Here is a 21595-nt window from a genome sequence, read left to right on the forward strand (position 1 = left end):
GAATCTATGGACATATCTGGGGAGAAATGGTACCTTAACAAAAGTGAATCTTCTGACTTTATAAATGTGATCTATCCATTGTCAAAATTCATCTTTAATTTCTCTCAGAAATGTTTCATAATATACAAAGTGGAGGTTACACATTTTTCATTATATTTGTTCCTATATGTCTTATTTTTTAGGTTATTAGAACCAAAAATTTCATTTTTCAGTTGCTTATTACTAGCATGTATTAATTGAATTTACTCTTTTGCATACTGAAGTGCCTTGGAAATTTTACCTATTAGTTTTTGTTTTGTTTTGTTTTTTCTGTGCTGAGGAGCAAATCAAGGGTCTCATGCATACTAGGGTCTCATGTATCTCTCTGCCCCTGAGATACATCTTTGGCCCTCCCTGTTTGTCTTAGTAGCTTTCTGGAGATTCCATATGCTTTCCTATGTAGCCAAGTATGTGATGTCGCTCATTTTTAAATCTTTAAAAAGTTTTTATTCTTGTTTCTTGCCTTACTATACTGGCTAGACTCTCCAGCATGTTGAACAGCAGTGGTAAGAGCAAACATCTTTGTATTGGGGGAAATCATTCAATATTTTATAGTTACATATGATACTGAGAACATTTCCTTCTTTTTCTAGTTTGTTAAGATTACTTTTTATCACAAATAAGTACTATTTTCTGTGTCTGTTAAGAATCGGAAGAATGATTTTTCTCCATTAATCGCTTTTGTGATGAATCACATTGATTTTTGTATGTTACTCTGCCTTGGCATATTGGTCCTATTATCCTTCTTACACATTGCTATATACCATTTGCTAATATTTCATTAAGTATGTGCATGTGTATGCATGGTAGAGACAGGCCTTTAATGTTCTTCTCTTATAAACCTCTTATTTGGTTACGCTGGCCTTAAAAAGTGAGCTAGTAATCTTCATCTGTTTTCTGAAAGAATTTGTACTGGATTGGTGCCATTCTTAATAAAATTCATCAGTAAAGTCATTTGGACCTAGCGTTTTCTTCGTGGGCAGGTTTTTGATAACAAATTTAATTATTTTAGCTATGAGAAAATTCAGTTTTTCTACATTATTTTCTGTCAGTTTTGGTAAGTTGTGCTTTTCAAAGCACTTAGTTTCATCTAAGTTGTTAAATTGATTGGCATAAATTATTTGCTTGCTGTCCTTTTGATCTCAGTAGGGTCTTTAATGACATTTACCTTTTCATTCCTGAGAATAATTTGTGTTCCTCTTCTTTCTGATTAATTTTGTTACAAGTTTATCAATTTTGTAAAATTTTTAAAAATTAGGGATTTATTCATTTTCCCTATTTTGTTTCCATTTTATTAATTTCTACTCTAGAATTATCACTTCCTGTCTTCTGTGTTCTTTAGGCTTAATTTGCTTTTCTTTTTCTAATTTTAAGGTAGGAACTTAGATTTAAATTTGGTTTTTCAAATAACGTGAAAGTTGAGGTAAAGCTCAAAACAGCCTTGTCCCTGCTGAAACAGACCTCCTTATCAATCATCTGCAATTTTTCCTAGAATTTGCCACAATAGGAAAGAGTGATATTCTCGAGATAACAGACGAAGGACGCGGGGCACTCTGGAAGACAAGCTGACAGCCGCTTTGTGAGGAAAGCCTGGCCTGGATTAACTTTCTACAAAACATTCTGGGGAGCCCTGCAATCACACTATCTCAGTAGGAACTGTAAATCACTCTCCGCCTTCGAGTTCTACAGTTATTTTTATCAAAGAATAGTAAGAGCGGGGCTGGGGTTGTGGCTCAGTGGTAGAGCGCTTGCCTAGCATGTGTGAGGCACTGGGTTCAATTCTCAGCACCACATATAAATAAATAAAATAAAGGTCCATTGGCAACTAAAAGAAATTTAAAAAAAAAAGAAGAATAGTAAGATTTGTCACTGTACCTTTTCTAAATTTGGGCTTCACCTTTGAGGGCTCTTCCTGTGATTTGCCTCCATCTTGAATGGGGAGTACCATGTAGCACATCAGGTCAAGGACTTTCTCACACGTCATCTGAGGAACATTAAACCACTAACCTGAGCTTTCTGGACTGAAACAAATAAACCTAATGGCAAATATCTGTAGCAATTAACCAGGCACCATGGGGACATGGGAGACTCTGTCCTAACACCACGGTCTCCATGTGAGCATCACCACTTGCTCCATAGCAAGTACAGAGAAAGTAAGAGCAAGATTAAATCTACGCACTGGAGGGGACAAGAATCCATTCTTTGCTATTAAAAATCAAAAGAACAAAACTTAAAAATTCATGGAGAATTAACAAAATCACCCAGGAGTTCAACGCACAGCAGCATCTAAAAGAAGGGTGTCCCTGCCTCACAGCCCGCACTCACTCACTGGCTAGAAAACTAACCCAATGGCGTGCAGTAGAGGAGGACCGAGTGATGTGACCGAAGCACAGAGAACACTGCGGAAACACACAGGCCAGACTAGCAGGAAAAGCTCTGGGCACAGAGGTAATCATGACCTGAGCCTTACCGAGGGGAGGATCCTCTTCTCTAAGAGGAAAAGAGTTTGGGCGAGCAGGAGAGGGAGATGGGAAGGGCTGCATCTTGGTTTGGGTGACTTACTTGAGGGGCTAGGAGGGGATGGACAGAAGCAGGCCCGCAGGTGAGAGAAGCCACGAGTGCCCCCATGCAGGCTGGATCCCCGGGGAGTGGTACTGCTGCTCACCTCCTTTCTGTCCATTCAGATTCTAATAACGGTGATCAGAGTGCCTGCAGTGAGCACCTTCTGTGGTGGAGGCAACCTTTTATTACCTCCAAGTTCCACGTGAGGGGAGGAGCTTTAAACCCATGCTTCCCATACTCAGAAAACAACGTCTGCATGGTGCTCAGAGCTGGCAGCCACTGACACTGGGCAGTTCTAGCTGCCCCAGGCCACTGGCAACTGTCTGGAGGGCCAAGGAATCCCTGTCACGGTGCATCCGGACCCATTCACGGCCATATGGTCTTGAAGCTCTAGCTTAGAGACTGGCAGCTTGGTGGTTAAGAGGCAGCCAGTCCAGGGGAGGCAACTGGCCCAGCATCACAGAGCTAGTTCAAGGAGTGTCCTTCCCCCGATGCCTACTGTGCAAATGTCTGGGCATAACAATATTTTATTTTAACTTAGATAAACTTTATACTTTTCTCTCCAACTCTGATTATGCCACCTCTGGATGCAAGGATACCATATATCCCACCCCAAAGCCTGGTCCAACCTGAGCTAGTAGGAAGCTAATACTTCAGTTAAGCGGAATGATGAAAGCAGTATCTTAGACAGCAATGACCATAATTTTATAAGTTTGGAAAAAAGACTACAAGCAAAATCCTCAGTTGGAAAGCAAGGATTTGGGTGGGGACAATAAAAATACATTAATATCCTACTGGAAGAATCTGAAAGATGGGCTAGATTAAGTCAATTGTGACTTCAAAATTTCCCACCTAAGGGTCACTACTATGGTCGGAATGTCTGTAATGCACAACTCGCGCCTCTGTCCCATGAATTCATATATTAAAACCAAGCACCCGAAGTAACCTTCCAACAAAATGGAACAATGAACAAGAAATTTGAAAAGCACTGAACCTAACTTCAGGGAAGGTAGAGTAAGGAGAAAATAAAGTAAAATGAAACCATTGTGGCTTTTGCCAACAGATTAAGCACTAAATTCAGACAGAAAGATCAGATGCAGAAAAACATGAACTGAATGAAAAGCTGTTCTCAGAAAGAGAGAGCCCAGGGTAGTCTGGAGCACCTTGGGCCCTGTGCAAGGTGCCCAGCACTTACTCTGTACTCCCCCAGGGCAAAGTGACAGGTCGCCAGCTGGATAAGCGCCCTCTGATGCTCCAAAGTCCCCTGTCCTGTGATCTGTGGCTGAGAAAGTGATCCCTGGAGAGCGGCTAAATGATGGAGGCTGGCTATTGCCTTTTTGTACTGACCCTTAGAAAGAGAGAAGAGCAAGGAGGGAATACACAATGCCATTAATACAAAAAAAAAATATCAAAAACCCCTCAAGAGTTAATTAAGCTACCAGGAAGCAACTATAACTAAGTGGTCTCTGCATCACCAGCTAAGCAGGACAAAAGGAGACTAAGCTACAGAATCAAATCGACTTACTTAAAGCTAGATAAAATTCATTATGGAGGTACTTTATAAGTATAGTCATCCCTGGGAATCCTCAGGAGATTGGTTCCAGGATCCGGATACCAAAATCTGTTAAGTGCTCAAGGCCCTTGCATAAGACCGTGTAGTATTTGCATGTAACCTACCTATCTCCATTATACTTTAAATCATCTCTCGATTACTTACAATACATAATACAATGTAGGTGTTACACATATAGCTGTTACACCGTATTGTTTAGGGACTAATGACAAAAAAGTGCATGAGTTCAGTACAGACATGATCGTTTTCCCAAACACTCTTTTATCCACAGTAGGTTGAATTTGTGGATACAGAATGCACAGATATGGAGGCTGACTGTAGAAAGATTTTTCTTCCTGGTCTTAAATCTTAAAACTAAATAGAGTAACACAAGTTCTCGAAAGAAGTATTTTACTACTAACACTATTTCTCCTTCATGAAGGATGACCTCAGCAATCTCTGCGTCTCAACACCTCATTAGCAAATTGTGTTCACTATTCTAGGCCTAAGAAGCTTGTAAACAGCAGGCTGGATTCCACCAGAGCAAAGGAAAGAACGACTGAGAAGCACTCAGCTTCTGCTGAAAACTAAAAATTGCACTTCCACACGGAGGTGTGCCTGGACGTGCTAAGAGCAACATGGGAAGGGATGGCCTGGTCATTCTGGAGGCACTTGGAGATGAAAGTGGATCGTAATCCCTTAGATACTAAACACTGAGCCTTGTGAATGAGCAAGGAAGCATCCGCAGCGGGAACACAACACATCTTGCCGGTTAAAGTCAGTTTGAGACAATCATCCTGTACAGACATGGGAACCCACATACCACTCTACCTGGTAGATAATCATATCCGTGAGGAAGATTCTTAGCCACAGCCACGTATCCGTCTTCCACGCCAAACAAATTCTTGTAAACTCTAAGTAGGAATTCAAAAGCAAATTCACCAAAAATATGTAACATATTAGAGGAAAGGAAACAAATAAACCTAGCAGGTAGGAACAACAGATAAATTACCAAGAGCTGCACAGTAACTTCAGATTGATTTCTAAAACCATGTTCCAGAGTTTCAGTTGGAAAGTAAAGTTAGGACATAACTCTTATCAGAAATACACAGCAGCATTTTTATTAGACACGAACATCTGCAAACACACTTCATGTGCCAAGAACTGCGCTTTTCTTGTATTACCTCATTTATCTTTCAAACTATTTTGCTCTCCACAGAAAAGGTTCTGTTTTATTTTCACCCAGTTAAAACAATACATATACAATGATGCTAAGAAGTTTTATTTGTTTTTAAAAAGGTCAGTTTATAACTAAGGGAAAAATCTCCGTCAAAACATTGCATGTGTTCCTAATTTTACATGCAACAAAGAGAGACTGCATGATGCTTCACCGACTTAAGAAATACACAACACAGCTGCCCTGAGGGCTGTCTCAGGTTGTGACAGGAGGCTGGGGTGAGCGTCCACTGCTAACAGGAGAGCATCAGGCCTTGATTCCAAAGTACAGGAATGATGCTTTGGTCAGCAAAGAGCTAGTGATCTCAAGATGAGTTGAAAAACTTAAATGTTACGCAGATAAAACCCTCTCTAATTTAATGTCCTTACTCAAAAAAAAGCTTTATAGCTTTTGAATGAGTTTTCCAGGTAACCGAGTTGATGTAGATAAATACCTTTTGTATTCTTAGGCACATACAGCTTGAAGAAGATACAAAGCAACAGGAAAGAACAACTCAAAAGAAATCCAGCAGGAAACAAAATAAAAACGGAAATCCAGCAATATAAATATTAAAGACTGAAACTCCCGCAAGCCCACCCCAACTCTGATTATAACACACCCTTTGAGTGGGAGCTGAGAAGTCAATGTCGTTTGAATATTAATTTAAAGGGTATTCTGCTCAAAAAAGAATTCTATAACATTTTTGAACTTCTGTAATCAGTTTAATTAGCCATGATACACTTGACATTTCAAGTAGCATAATGATTTTATATAAAAAAAATTAAACACCACCAATACCACAAGCACTTTCTCACCTTTGTCAAGGAACTCTAGAGAATAGAGCAGCTCCCAGCTCTCCCTGGCCAATTTAAAGCTTTCTAACACCTCGATGGAGTTTGGAAGTTCCGCTTTGTTAACTACAATGTGACGATTTCTTCCTTTAGTTGAACACTCTTCATCATCTGAACTCTGCTAAGAATGCGAGCAGGATTAATTCAAAGTTTTAAGTACAGACATACACTGAAACATTATATTTATTGTTGTTAATGCTGTCTTCATAGATTTTATACCAAAAAATATTACATAAGATAATAAAATCTTTTAAATTTTACAGTTCAGCTTTAAGAACAAATTTTCATCTTTATATTCTTACATTCAGTTTGACTTATAAAATCAAGTTTTTTCAATGATAAAGTCTTATTTTCTGATAATTTCAAAACAATTTCAATTTTATAAAAGCCAAAAATTAGATTCTTACATTGAGAGATACGGCTTAAATAGTGCTTGCTTTATGATTTACTTTCCCCCCAAAATATGTGGCATTATTTGCTTCCTAAATAACAGTCATGTAGTATGAAAAAAGTCAAAGCCCGAGACCCTGAGACATTCCGTCCGAGAAGTGCGCCACACGTGACTGCTCTCCAGGGCCACTCTTGCTCAGCTCCGCTCCCCCAGTGGAAGGTGTTCGGTCAGAAATTCGTACGTGCTTATTCAGTAACACTCTTATGCTTAACAAGTCAGAGTTCTACTTCTTTGCTCTTCATCTCAACTCTTATAAAGTTGAAGAAAAAAGTGGGTTGCCGAGAAGGCAACGGTCACCACCGTCACTGGGCACAGCCTGTCCTGCTGCCAGAGAACGGGGAAGGTGAGATGGCTCCACTGAACCTCTGCTGGGAAGTTCTTGACCCTTTTCTTCCATATAGGTGATGTTACAGCTCCAATAACCAAATGCAATCATTCCTACAGATTTTTACCACACTATGATTTTAAATACGTATAAATGTTTTAGCTAAAAGCCCTGCTCCCCAAGCCACTCTCCCCTGAGACTGCGCCTCCCCACCCTCTCACAGCTTAGTATCCTCCTGCTGTTCTTCGTGCCTGGGGCTCTACCTGCCTCCACTGTCCTCCCTCAGTATTGACATCTGTCCTTCCACAGCTCAGCCTGTCTCTGAGGTGTACTGTTTCCTCAGGGTCCTGTTCATTCCCAAGCGGTGACAATCTAATATCACAGCTAATACCACCACCATGAATGCTGTGTATTTTTTAACTGTTGCAACCTCTCAAAAGCATTTCTGACTCCAAGTGAGACCAGGAATTTATGAAGGACTCTGGATGTGGGGGGAATTTCAAATAGTTTCTAAAATCTTGAGAAATTAATTCTGAGATGGTAAGTGCCCTCTGAAGCGCCAAGGGAACGCGCGGAAGCAACAGTTCTCCTAACTGCAGGGGACACACGCAAACGTGCCCCAGGTGGGGAACACGGCCCAGATCACCACATACCCACTGACCCATGGAGCTTGGACACAGACAGGAGATCAAAAAGCAAGTACAGAAGAAAGAGTAGATAGTAGTTAATAAAAAGAAACACTGGGCAGTTCCTTCAGATGAGTGCTCAGGGAGTCTCCAGGGAGGCTGAGGCCTTAGTGACAAGCACACAGCCTGGCAGACATCTGAGGAAAAAGCACCCCAGCCACAGCACAGCCTGGACAGGGGCTGAGGCTGGGGCCTGGCCAGAGGGAGAACACAGAGCACGTGCTGCAGGGGCACCTGCAGAAGGAAGGGCCCCTCGGAGGGCTCGGCAAGCTCGGGCTTTAGTCTCAGTGTCTCAGGACCCGCTAGGGGTTGTAAAGCAGGGGTGTGAAACCTGATTCATGTTTCAAAAGGTCCCTGGCTGCAGGTACAGAAGAGGCTGTGGGGAGGGAGCAAGGGTGAAAGACGGGAGACAGATGAGCACGCCGATTGTCTGGACAAGGAATTTTGTTGGTTGGAACCAGAGAGGCAGTGATGCGGAAGGACAGAAATTGATGGTTTGGGGCTGTTAATACTCAATTATATGGGGACAGATTATACTTTCACTTAAAAGCGATGATACAAAACCTTTACTACATAGAGAAGGGGGGTGAGTGGTCTTCATGAAGCACATGGATAAGCCAGCAGGGAGCACTGATGGGATCTGCCCACCTGGGAGTGTCAGGCAAGAAGGAAAGAGCAGACGCAGGGCATCGGGAAAGCCTGGTAAGCAAAGTGCTCGACATGGGGCTCATGGTCAGGCCTCGAAGTCATCTGCCAGCCCCTGAAATAATCTGCAGAACTGTTTATGTGCATATTTCTGGGAGGAAATAACTAAGTTTAGCAGAAGAGTTATAACCTATGAGCATTCAGAACAGCTTAACATCTCCCTGGCCCCAATCCACCCTCTTCCTACAGAGTCTTAGAGACCCTGATTAATGGGACCTTAAGGCACATTTCTCATCATGTCCAAGATCCAGAAAAATGCTACTCAAGGACTAAGAAGAGCGAGTAAGGAAAGTGAAAATATAGGAAGGGAAAGAAAAAAAAGTAGGCGACACTCTTGGCTCCCTTCGGGCATTTCCACCATAGCAGGGGTTAGCAAACTGTCATCTGTAAGCCAAACCCTGTTTTGTAAGTAAAGCTTTAGTGGAACACGACTGTGGTGGTTGTTCATGAATTGTCTTCAGATGTTTTTGCAGTATAACAGCAGAGCTGAAAATACTGATAACCTGGCCACTGACTGTGTTAGTCCTGCACTAGGCCTCTCCGCTGTCCTTACACACGGGCCTTCACCACAGACTTTACTGTAAGAAAGGGAATCACTGTCCTGCACATGCTTGCTGCCTTGCTGGTTCTAAGGAAGAAAATTCACATTCTTTGGCCTCTTGTATCTTTGTGCAAAATGTCCTCTCTCAACAAAATCTACCTCCCAATTCCAAGTGCAAAATCCTACACCATTCCAGGCAGATTTCAAATGCTGCTCCCTCCCGAAAGCCTTCCTGTGTCTCAATGAGTGTTTAGGTTGCCCTGCTGCCTTGGCCCTTTCCATTCTGAGGCCAGTACCCACTGCAGCACCCTGCTCCATGTGCAATGTCATCTTGGCTTTGTTTTGCAAATTAAAACCATGCCATTCAGTCAAAATCTGGACAAAAAACATTACCAGGGTTTCTCGACTTTGTCACTACTAACCTTCTGGGCTGTCCTGTGAGCTGGAGGACGTCTGGCACCATCCCTGGCCTCTACCTACTAGATACTAATTACCAAACCCTCCCCACCCAGAGCACAGCTGTGACAATTAAAAATGCTCTAGATATTGCCCAATGTTCCCTGGAAATAAGATGGCATCCAGTGAGATTCACTCACTTCTACAGTGATTATACTGTATAACTAAAAAAAAAAAAAAAAAAAAAAAGCTTTATCAATTGAGCTCTGAAACCATATTTTACAAAATTTGTGTCTAGCAAACCATTAAGTGCATACTGTTAATTATATCTGAAAGGATTTACCATGGTTTTCTCTCTTCCCTCAGCTAGTTTCCTCTTTTTATGTATGTGCTTATTTCGATCAATTTCTACATCACCATACACGTTTGACACATCTTCAAGAAGAACCAGCGGAACCTGGCTAGAAGCATTGGGACCTAAGGATGGGAGAAACACCAAAAGTTAAAAATGAAGCAGGAAAAACGATATTATCAGCAGAAAGTATGCTCAATCATCAAACAAAATAAAGCTCCTTAAAAACTTGTTCTCTGTGATCCTGAATAGCTGAACAAACAAGCACACATATGTAGGGAAAAACCAAATGGCTAATAACATGCTCTCTCAGCAATGGAAACAAGTGGTTGCTCCTCTTTGTATTGGTTCTTAGGTATCTTAACATTTTTTAACAATGACCATGAGTCATAATATTACCATAAAAAGACAACAAAACTACGTATATGGTTATAAACACCAAACAAAATCCAAATAAATGAAAAACTATAAGGCATACCCTCAAATAATAGGATTATGGGTGATTTCACCCTCTTATTTCTATTTTTCAAACTTTTTAGAACTAATTCACATTATTCGACATACATCTTACTTAAATCTTTGCCTATGGTAATGTCTTTGTGAATTTTTGTAAGCTTTGTTTTGTAAATTTAACCCACGACATGCAGTCAAAATATGGACAAATAACTTTTACCAGGGTTTCTCAACCTTGTCACTACTAACCTTCTGGGCTGTCCTGGAGCTGGAGGATGTCTGGTACCTCCCTGGCCTCCACCTACTGGATGCTAAGCAGCAACCCCTCCCCACCAGCCACGGCAATAAACAATGTCTCCAGACAGCGCCAAACCACCTCTGGACAGTACACTGCCTCCCCTAAGAGCCACTCTACTTGGATACTTTGCTACATCTGCTCTCTTTTTTCAAATGAGTGGCATGTGATCTGTTTCTTAGTTTCACAGTACCACTCTAATGCTTTACATAGGAATTTTAGATGACATTATTACATTAAAAACTTAAGCCAAACTAAATCAAAATAAATCACCAGCCACAAAGAGCACAAGTATCATCTACGGTTTCTGGATCCGACAACAAAGGTAAAAGAAGTAAACAAGTTTGTTCTCCTTGCCACTGACCCATATTTTGGAACACTCTAAAAGTGGTAAACCAACCTTGGAAGAGAGATGGCTGTATGCTGTTGACATACTGGAATGCATTCTTAAAGAACACTAACATAGTAGAATAAACCACTTGGTTTTTATATTTTGCATGTGCTTCATTATCAAAGTTGTTCATGTATCTGCAGAGATCCTTCATTCTATGCAATATATCACCATAGCTTCTGAAAGTTAAGAGGATAAAATGTATCAGTTATCTGAACTTACCAACAAAAGGTCTAAAGAAAAGTTCTGACAGAATATTACATGTACCAAATGTAACTCTAGGTGTTTGAGTTATTCTTTTATTACATATATACATATTTAAGGAATATGCTATGGGTATATTTCAATACATGTGTAAAATATGTCCAGATCAAAGCAGGATCATTTAGTTTCCATCTCCTTATCACCATTTGGGTTTGGGGCCTTTGCATTCCTCTCTTCTAGTTATTTGTAGAATATGTAAGAAGTTATTGTGGGGTTGGAGATAATACTGTAGGGTACTCACCCAGCATCTACAAGGCCCTGAGTTTGATCCCTGACACTACAAAAAACAAACAAACAAAAAACAAAAACACAAACAAAACCGCAACAACTCATTGTGAACTACAGTGCTTCCACTGTTGAGTAGAATACTTATTATTTCTACATAACTGTGTTTGGGGAGTTGTGATCTCACCTCTCACTATCCCTTCCTTCTAGCCTTCCCAGCCTCTAGTAATCACATTCTACTTGGCTTTTCTAAACACCCACATGAAAGAGAACATGTGGAGTTTGTCTTTCTCCATCTGACTTATTTCACTTAACAATGTCCTCAATTCCATCCAATTCGATAGGATATCTTTCTTCTTTATACATTCATCTGCTGATGGGCACCTAGGTTGATTCTGCGTCTTAGCTACTGTGAAGAGTGAAGCAACAAACCTGGACATTGCAGTTGTCTCTGACATGCAGACTTTACTTTCTTTGGATAAAATATCCAGAAATGGGAGAGCTGGATCACGTGGCATTTCCACTTTTAGTTCTTCTGGGAAATCTCCATACTGTTCTCCCTAGTGGCTATACTAATTTACATTCCCACCAGCAGGGTATAAGTTTCCTTTTTCTTCACATCCTAACCTGCATTTGTTATTTTTAAATATTTTTTATAAGCGTCATTCTAACTGGGGTGATATCCCATTACGGTTTTGATTTGCATTTCCCTGCTGGCTAAGGAAGGTAAGCACTTTTTCACAAATTTGTTGTCCATTTGAATTTCTTCTTTTGAGAAGTGACTATTCATATTAACATTATTCTTTGTAGTCTGCAAATGTTCGCCTTTGAATTAGGGCAGTGATCAGACCAAAATTTCATGACAGACACATGCCAGGAAACTTCTCTTTTTTCCGAAGTACCATGTAAAGCTTCAAACTCAATATCTTTTTGAGTCCATATTTCAAGTAGGAATCTTTTTTTTTTTTTTTGAGAGGAATTTTATTATACTCTTTCTATTGCAATGCAGATAAGAAGCAATATAAAACTACACTAGGGATTTTTAACAATTTTTTATCTTCAAGACAAAATTATTCTGAATAAAACAATTATTATAGAAATCTATAATAATTAGTTGCTAGGACTATCATTATAAAGCATAACCTCTCCATAACTGATTGCAAATATTGTTTCATCACTATTTCTTCTACAACTTCTAGTACTGTTATACTTTACTACTGAACAATTTTCCATGTCCATTTGTAAAAATGCAAATATTCAAATGTTTAAATATCCCTAGACTTGAAAAACTACAAAAAATGTCTAAGGCAGAACACATTAGGCATAGATGGAAAAATACTGAATAAGTGAAATATTTCTAGGTAATTTTCCAAAGTAAGACAAAAAAAATCACAAATAACAAACTATATTCACATGGCTAAGTAAGTAACATTTGGATAAAAATCCAGTGTCGGCAGGTGGAGTCTGCCTTGGTCCCTATTTCCAATGATTTATCTTTTTTTTTTTTTTTTTTTTAATTGTAAACAAATGGGATACGTGTTGTTTCTCTGCTTGTACATGGCGTAAAGGCATACCATTTGTGTAATCATAAATTTACATAGGGTAATGTTGTTTGATTCATTCTGTTATTTTTTCCCTCCCCCCAACCCCTCCCACCCCTCTTTTCCCTCTATACAGTCCTTCCTTCCTCCATTCTTGCCCCCCTCCCTAACCCTAACTCTAACCCTAACACTAACCCCTCCCACCCCCCATTATGTGTCATCATCCACTTATTAGCGAGATCATTCGTCCTTTGGTTTTTTGAGATTGGCTCATCTCACTTAGCATGATATTCTCCAATTTCATCCATTTGCCTGCAAATGCCATAATTTTATCATTCTTTATGACTGAGTAATATCTTTATGACTGAGTAATAATCCATTGTATATATATAACACAGTTTCTTTATCCATTCATCAATTGAAGGACATCTAGGTTGGTTCCACAATCTGGCTCTTGTGAACTGAGCAGCTATGAACACTGATGTGACTGTATCTCTGTAGTATGCTGATCTGAAGTCCTTTGGGTATAGGCTAAGGAGTGGGATAGCTGGGTCAAATGGTGGTTCCATTCCAAGTTTTCTAAGGAGTCTCCACACTGCTTTCCAGAGTGGCTGCACTAATTTGCAACCCCACCAGCAATGTATGAGTGTACCTTTCTCCCCACATCCTCGCCAACACCTGTTGTTGCTTGTATTCTTGATAATCGCCATTCTAATTGGGGTGAGATGGAATCTTAGGGTGGTTTTGATTTGCATTTCTCTTATTACTAGAGATGTTGAACATTTTTCCATAAGTTTGTTGATTGCTTGTAGATCTTCTTCTGTGAAGTGTCTATTCATTTCCTTAGCCCATTTGCATTCTTGGTGTAGAGTTTTTTGAGTTCTTTATAGATTCTGGAGATTAGTGCTCTATCTGAAGTATGACTGGCAAAGATTTTCTCCCATTCTGTAGGCTCTTTCTTTGCATTGCTGATAGTTTCCTTTGCTGAGAGAAAGCTTTTTAGTTTGAATCTATTCCAGTTATTGATTCTTGCTTTTATTTCTTGTGCTATGGGAGTCCTGTTGAGGAAGTCTGGTCCTAAGCCGACATGTTGAAGCTCTGGACCTACTTTTTCTTCTATAAGATGCAAGGTCTCTGGTCTGATTCCGAGGTCCTTAATCCATTTTGAGTTTAGTTTCGTGCATGGTGAGAGATATGGGTTTAGTTTCATTCTGTTGCATATGGATTTCCAATTCTCCCAGCACCATTTGTTGAAGAGGCTATCTTTTCTCCATTGCATATTTTTGGCCCCTTTGTCTAGTATGAGAAAATTGTATTTATTTGGGTTTGTGTCCGTGTCCTCTATTCTGTACCATTGATCCACCTTTCTATTTTGGTACCAATACCATGCCGTTTTTGTTACTATTGTTTTGTAGTAGAGTTGAAGAACTGGTATTGCGATACCCCTGCTTCACTCTTTCTGCCTAGGATTGCTTTAGCTATTCTGGGTTTTGGAATCTTTTAATAAAGTGAAAAACCACACTCTTTGCATAAATATTGAATATTACAAAACCTTCCACCTAAGAAGTGTACCTATGCATTATATTAGCTTTAAAAAATTATTTTTGTGGGGCTGAGGTTGTAGCTCAGGGGTACAGTGCCTGCCTACCACATGTGAGGCACTAGGTTTGATCCTCAGCCCCACATACCTACATAAACAAACACACAAACAAATAAATAAATGTATTAAAAAAGACAAATTTTTTTTTAAAGAAGGATCCCAAGATTATGGGAATCAAAAAATTTGATAGGCAATTCCAGAAATAAACTATTACCGTCTTCCTTTATCCATCTGCCATTCACATCTCATTCCAACAATATTCAAAATCTTAAACAGCCTCTCCCAAGGGTCCACAATCTGAGACGACTTTTCAGTCAGCCCTTCTATTACGTACTTCTGAGAGCTACGTTTGCTAGGCGACATTAAATCAGACGTATCTTGGGCACCTGAGATGTGAGAAAAAAAGCAGCCTACAATTAACATCACCACTTAATATTCATGTGCTACTTAGTAAAGAAAGGCCTAACTCCTCATTTGAAAGAACAGAGGGCAGAACCCCAACATCACAGTCATGTACTGCATCTCAACGCTTCAGTCAGTGATGGACTGCGCACACAACAGTCGTCCCACAAGATTGAATGGAGCTGAAATTCCAATAACCTAGTGAACATGTGCTGAAGAAGGGACAAAAAAAAAGAGGAAATTGCAAGAAAACCTCCAAGAAAATTCACAGTGAACGGTTTAGCAGCTTTTGTAGACCTCAGCAAGTTCCCTGAAAGGACTGAAAACCCAAAGGTTTTCATTAATGGAGAGAAAAGATCATGGTGCAATTTCTACTTACAAGCAAATCTAACAGAAAAGAAGAAGAACAACAAGAAGCATGGGCATATTTCTGAAGAGTGGCAACTCCTTGAGAACCTCAGGAGGGACTCCAGAATAACATGGCACTGCCCCTGTAGGAGCTGGCAGTTCCAGGCATGCCATTGCCCTAGAAGACCTTCCTGGAAGGACAAGAGTATGATATGGATGATTCTGACCCTGCACAGCCATGGCTAGAGTGTGTTTGTGGCATAGTTAAAAACATTTTTTTAATTAACAGAAAAAAGGTTATAAAGATATAAAAAATATAATTTTGTTCAGTTGTGCCACATGTTTGTGTTTTAAGGTAAATATTTTTAAAAAGTAAAAAAAAAAATTTTAATGAAAAGTATACATAGTAAAAGAGTTACAACAGGGAGTTGGGAGAGGTGGCACGTGCCCGTCATTTCAGCGATTCAGGAGGCTGAGGCAGGAGGATGGTGAAAGGAAATAAGAGGTCTGGGGGTGTGTCTCTATAGTAGAGACCTTCTGAATTTAATCCCTAGTACCACACACAAAAAAATTACAATTAACTAAGCTTAATTTATTACTTCAGTAATACATTTTTTACAAATTTATAAATTTTACATATTGTTTTACAAATTTAGTGTAGACTAAGTGTACAGTTATAAAGTCTACAGCAGCGTACTGTCATGTCCTAGGCCTCCACATTCACTCCATACTCAATGACTTGCCAGAGCAACTTCTAGTCCTATGGGCTCCATTATGGTGAGTACTCCAAACAAATACTTCACCTTTTAGCTTTGATTTTTACTCTACCTTCTCTATGTGTTTAGATGTATTTAGACAAACAGTTACCACTGTGCTGCACTGGCCTACAGTATTCAGTACAGTAACACACCGCACAGGTTTAGCACCCAGAAGCACAGGCCCAACTGTAGGGCCTAGGTGTGTAGCAGGCTGTGCCACCTAGGTTTGTGTACGTACACTCTATGATGTCTGCATCATGAAATCACCTAACGACACATTTCTCAGAAGGCATTCCCCTCACTAAGCAATGCATGACTGTGTATGTGAACCTCAACTGGTCAACGGTCTAAGCAGGAAGTGAATTTTGAGCTGTGGTACCTATAACAGTTGAGTGCATTAATGCTAACCAGGTCAGCAACTAGTCAATCAAGGGATAGAGTTGGTTCCTGAATCATCTCATCTCTTAATGTAATAGTTTTTTCTTGATAACTTCCTTCAGAAAAACTGTCAACTATATACATTCAGAGGACAGCAATCACAATAAGGGATTTTTGAAGTTGCAATGTTACTAAAGCCTGTCTGAATAAAATTGCAGGGTAGTGCCACTTACCTTGATGCTGATTTTCTATTTGAGTAGATCTAGTGACATAGTTGATATAAAATTCAGCTGCTTTGTTCAAGTATTTATATAATAAATTGGCAGGCAACCGAACATCATTATTGTTAATTATTAGAGGAAGGACATCACAAACTGTGGAAGGGGGAAAATAAGAAAAAACAAATCAGGTTGTCTGTAATAGGGTTCTGGCAAGAACAAAATTCCTATTAGTGTTCACCTAATGTAGTATATAAACCATATTGAGGGGAAAATCCCTTATGGCACACTTATTTAAAAACTGACATGCAAAGGGATACCCGTGAAAGGAGGCAGTGAAGAAGTACACAAGCAGACCCTAAGTGGTGGGAAAAGGTTCAGCACTCACACTGGGTGGTGGTAGGCTCAGATGTCTATGATCATGCTTCACACTCACACATAAGGCTGCACATATTCTTTCAGAGGTTCAAACATTACAAATAAAAGTCTAGAAGTTGTTTAAAATGCTTTCTGGATCCAAAAAGAAAAAAAAATTGAGCAAAGACTTGCATTTCATAATACAAAGAGTTCCTCTGCATTTCACAAATGACCTTATCCCAGCATACTCTACTCACAAGGAAGTAATACAAAACACAATTTTTCTTACCAAATAATTTTCTAAAGCAGTTAACTGGAGATTCTTGTTCCTCAATAGTTTCAGCTTCTAAAAGTACCTCCCCAAGGCCAAACTGTTTCAAAATAAAATTAATCATTTAAATGTATGCAGTTTAAGATGTCAGAATTACATGAAAAAATGTTTTTTATTACACAGTTTATATAGTCAAACTTCTCTGAGAGACAAATAATCTCAGTTTAAAGACTAGAAAACAAAAAAAATGCATTTGCAACACAATCCAGGAGGCTAAATTAATCTGATTACCTCACCACTCTGGTCTGTTATTCCCCGCTAAACTAGCTAAATTAAAATGCTAATGAAATGTCTGTAGAAACTTCAGGGAAGCATTGGAACTGGGGTTAGAATAATAGTCAGATTTTCTTTTTTTGCACTGGGAATTGAACACAGGGTTGCTCTACCACTGAGTTATATCTTCACTCCTTTTTATTTCTTTATTTTGAGACAGTCTCACTAGGTTACTAAGGGTCTTGCTACATTGTCAATGCTGATATCAAACTTTTGATCCTCTTGCCTTGGTCTCCTGAGCCACTGGGATTAAAGAACTGTGGCCCCATGCCTGGCCAGATGAACAGATGTTCTACGAAATGTGGAAACTAACTTTATTCTCTGTATCAGGATATATGAGATGGACAAAATTTAACATTCTCAAGAGTTTGGTGGAACTGCCAGCCATTCAGAATGGGCAAGATTAGACAGAAATGTCTGAGTTTTAAGGCCATCTTTCTATCACCAAGGCCTTAGCACAGTTCTTTATCAAAATCCACCAAGATATTTGAATTATCTTTCTTGCAACCACACAGGGACGCTCTATGGTAGAGGTGGTACAATGCAAAATATTACATTACACAGAAGGTTAAAAGTCAGAGTCATGACCAGGGAATAGAATGGTTTGAATAGTGTCCCCAAACTCATATCCACCCGTAACATCAGAATGTGACCTTATACAGTCATGCATCACCTACTGATGGGGATATAGCCTGAGAGATGTAATGTTAGGCAAGTTCATCACTGCATGAATGTCACAGATTGTACTAATTTAACCTAAGATGGCTATACTGTCAGTAGGCGGTATAATCTTATGGGACCACTGTTACATCTGCAGTCCACTGCTGATCAAAATATCATTACAAGGTGCATGATTATATATATGTTTTACCTTTAAAGAAAACAGAGTCTTTGTAATTATAATTAATTAAGATGTAGTCATACTGATCAGATAGGCAAGAACTCCAATGACTGATGTTATTATGAGGAAGACACAGAACAGCAGGGAAAAGACCAAGTGACAATGGAGGCAGGAATCAGAGTGATGCAGCTGCTAGCTATGGAATGAGAGAGATCTCTGACACCCACCGAACTAAGGATTCTTCCCTGGACTCTTTAAGGCAAACATGGCCCTATGAACAACTTGCTTTTGGACTTTCAGCTTCCAGAATTATGGGAGAATTTCTCTTGTTTTAAGCCACCCCAATTCTACTTTGTAATGACAGCCCTAGAAACAAATACAAGGAAGTATGCAGAAAGTTAACCAGAGGCAGAAGGCAGAAAACTGGCATGGGAAAGAAAAACCAAAAGGGTTTAAATGACCAGAATGAGCAGTTTGAACCCTGACTACTCATGGCTTGTGGGAAGTTACTGAAACACTTAAAGTTTTGGTTTCTTTAGGATAGATCCTAGCACTTAATCAATGCCTGCCAATAGCACCGAAAAATCATCGCAGGTGTAGGGTGTCAGGAATAGAGGGAAAAAGGGTCCAGAGGGCAGAAACACATGAAGAACATCTCTGTTAAGACCATGAATTATGGCTCTCATTTAAATTCAAACATTGTCAAATACAATGGAAAAAATGTAAATAAACATTACTGCCAGAGTTTGGTGCCTATTTCCTTACACTGATAAGACAACTTGTCCTGGAAAAGTGTAATTATGTTTGCTAACAGCGATGTCCATTTTAGCCTTACCGACAAAGAAACTCTTGATTTCCTGCTTTAGTATAATACACAGTGTAGCGCCTAACCACACCAATTTATCTGTTGATAAACAATTCTATTTTCTCTTACGAAAAAGAATCAGTCTTACCCCATGTTGCACTACTGTTTCAGGGAAACGCCTCAAAAGAAGGAGCAACATTTCTGATCGTTCCAACGTGTTGAAGCACTGTTCCGTGACCTTTAATAACATTTCACACTGGACCCGACCAGGAAGGGTTTCAAATAAACCTGGGTACAACAAACTTCATCTTTAAAACGTCTTTGAGAGAGAAAATACTGAAGCAAAAAATGTTAAGTAAGGCAATATCATATACTGAACAATAACTAATCACTGTGGTCAGGTTTCACTTACAACCTGGCAGGCTTTGGAACTCCACAGTACTTAGAACAAGAGGTTTCCTGAATGACAAAACATTTGGAGGCTTTACTGAATCCAGAACACAAGAATGGCATGTGTGGACAGTCACAACAGTGTTTATTGCAGGTAGAGACAAAGAATATACACTTGTTTCAGTTGAAATGACCTAAACTATCTACTTTATATTTTATCCTGAATTTGAAATCTTTGATTGACTATAGAAATCAATTCAGAAATTTAAAGAAAAAAGTTTCAAGTTATGGAGGCCCAGCCGGGTCGGGCTGCTGGCGGCCGGGCGCCGACGGCCGAACAGACGGGCGCAAGCAAGGACAGGTGGACAAACACACGGACAGCTGCGGGCACGCTCGGCCCGGGCCGCGCTCCGAGGCCCGCCCGGGAGGGCCAGGGCCGCGCTCAGGTCCTGGGAGGAATGGAGAGGGGTCCTACTGACTCTCTTTTCTGAGAGTGGTCAAAGAGTTCTTAAACAGAATCTGATTTGGCTGCTGTCTTGAAATATAAGCCCTAAAAATGCCAACTTGTTTGGACTTAGAAGGTGACCTGGATAAATGATAAGAATTAAGAAAGACATTTTGGTTTTCTTATTGTCCACTTGGCATATGCTTCAGGAATAATATACACCATGGTTTTGAACGACCTTCCTAACTTAGAAGACATCTATACTTCCTTATGTTCATCAACAGTGGAAGACTCAGAGATGGAGTTTGACTCTGGACTAGAAGACGATGACACAAAAAGTGACAGTATTTTGGAGGATTCCACAATTTTTATGGCCTTCAAAGGAAATATAGATGATAAAGATTTCAAATGGAAATTAGATGCAATATTGAAGAATGTGCCCAATTTGTTACATATGGGTAATTTGCTTTAATTATTGTTTCCGTCTTGCCCTTCTATGTTGTTCTGAATTTTACAAAGTAAGTTTTGTTAAACTGGATTGAAAGGCTAATTGTAAGTACCAAATTAGAAATTTAGGAGTTTTTAAAAATAAAAAAAAAAAGTTTCAAGTTATGAAAAGTCTCTCCCTTGCTTTGCAGAGGTCTATAGATACTTTCTGGTTACAGTAAAATATATTAAAAATATGTTCAATTTCCTGGTCTCACTGATAGCTCCACATCCTTTAGGAAGGCTTAAAGGGACATAAAAACATTCAAGGGAGTGAGTGACATTATTACAGACTTTAGTAGCCAAGAATAAAACATACGTGGGTACCAATATCACAGATGTAACTTTCTAGTGAAATCTCTATGTATGATTTGGTCTCCCAGAAATGGTAACTTATACACTATTAAAGTATTATTCCATTCTTACTTCTTAAAAATTGGGTTTGTTTATCCTGTGAATCATTCCTTAATGCTGATGTAATAATGCTGATTTCTCTCCATATCACTGGTTGATCTGGGAAACTCATAAACCTGTTTTTAAAATAAGAGCATTAAATTAAAAAGTCAGATTTTATATAGCATCCAAAAAAGTAAGAGTATTAGCATTTATAGAAAAACATTTTTCTTTTTTGAAGTGAATGCTTAGATATGGCAAAACAAACCTAAATAAAGACATGAAAATAAAACTTAGTTTAGAAAAATGAGTACTCACAAAAGTCTTTAGAAGTTTTTATAAAAGGCAAGCAACCCTAAAATATATAGGACTACAAAATCAACAAGAATAAAACAAACTTTACAAAAGGAAAAAATGTACAAGGTTAAATCACAGACTACAAATAGCCAAAGTAAAAAGCTGAAATAATAATCAACTGTACCAGTAATATACATAGCATGAATTTAAAAAAAAATAGCAAGACAGAGTTCTTTCCTATCATACTAGCAAGAGTGAAAAAGAGACTGATGAGCCAGGAGTGGTGGCACATGAGTACAATCCCAGCTACTCACACACGAGGCTAACACAGGAGGATCACTTGAGCCCAAGAATTTGAGATCAGCCTGGGCAACATAGTGAAATCCCACTTTAAAAAAAAAAAAAAAAAAGAAGAAGAAGAAGAAGAA

At 39.3% G+C, this 21595-nt stretch overlaps 1 protein-coding gene across 5 annotated transcripts in view; it reads right to left on the bottom strand.

The window, feature by feature from the left end:
- The window catches only part of Ints10 (integrator complex subunit 10), a 34253-nt gene that overhangs the window by 11050 nt on the left and 1608 nt on the right, over positions 1-21595 (bottom strand). For 2 of the 5 annotated variants that reach the window (XM_047550837.1, XM_047550835.1), the window contains exons 3-13: positions 20904-21007; positions 19305-19444; positions 17196-17277; positions 16565-16705; positions 14660-14831; positions 10825-10994; positions 9668-9801; positions 6185-6338; positions 4985-5067; positions 3797-3949; positions 1915-2023 (exon numbers count right to left, since the gene is read on the bottom strand). In XM_047550837.1, coding sequence (XP_047406793.1) covers positions 1915-2023; positions 3797-3949; positions 4985-5067; positions 6185-6338; positions 9668-9801; positions 10825-10994; positions 14660-14831; positions 16565-16705; positions 17196-17277; positions 19305-19444; positions 20904-21007 — 1442 coding nt within the window. Of the gene's footprint in view, positions 1-1914; positions 2024-3796; positions 3950-4984; positions 5068-6184; positions 6342-9667; positions 9802-10824; positions 10995-14659; positions 14832-16564; positions 16706-17195; positions 17278-19304; positions 19445-20903; positions 21008-21595 lie in introns of all 5 variants that reach the window. The other 3 variants (XM_047550836.1, XM_047550834.1, XM_047550838.1) reach the window with 2 other exon arrangements.

The sequence above is a fragment of the Sciurus carolinensis genome, chromosome 4 (genome assembly GCF_902686445.1).
Source record: "Sciurus carolinensis chromosome 4, mSciCar1.2, whole genome shotgun sequence".
NCBI lineage: Eukaryota > Metazoa > Chordata > Mammalia > Rodentia > Sciuridae > Sciurus > Sciurus carolinensis.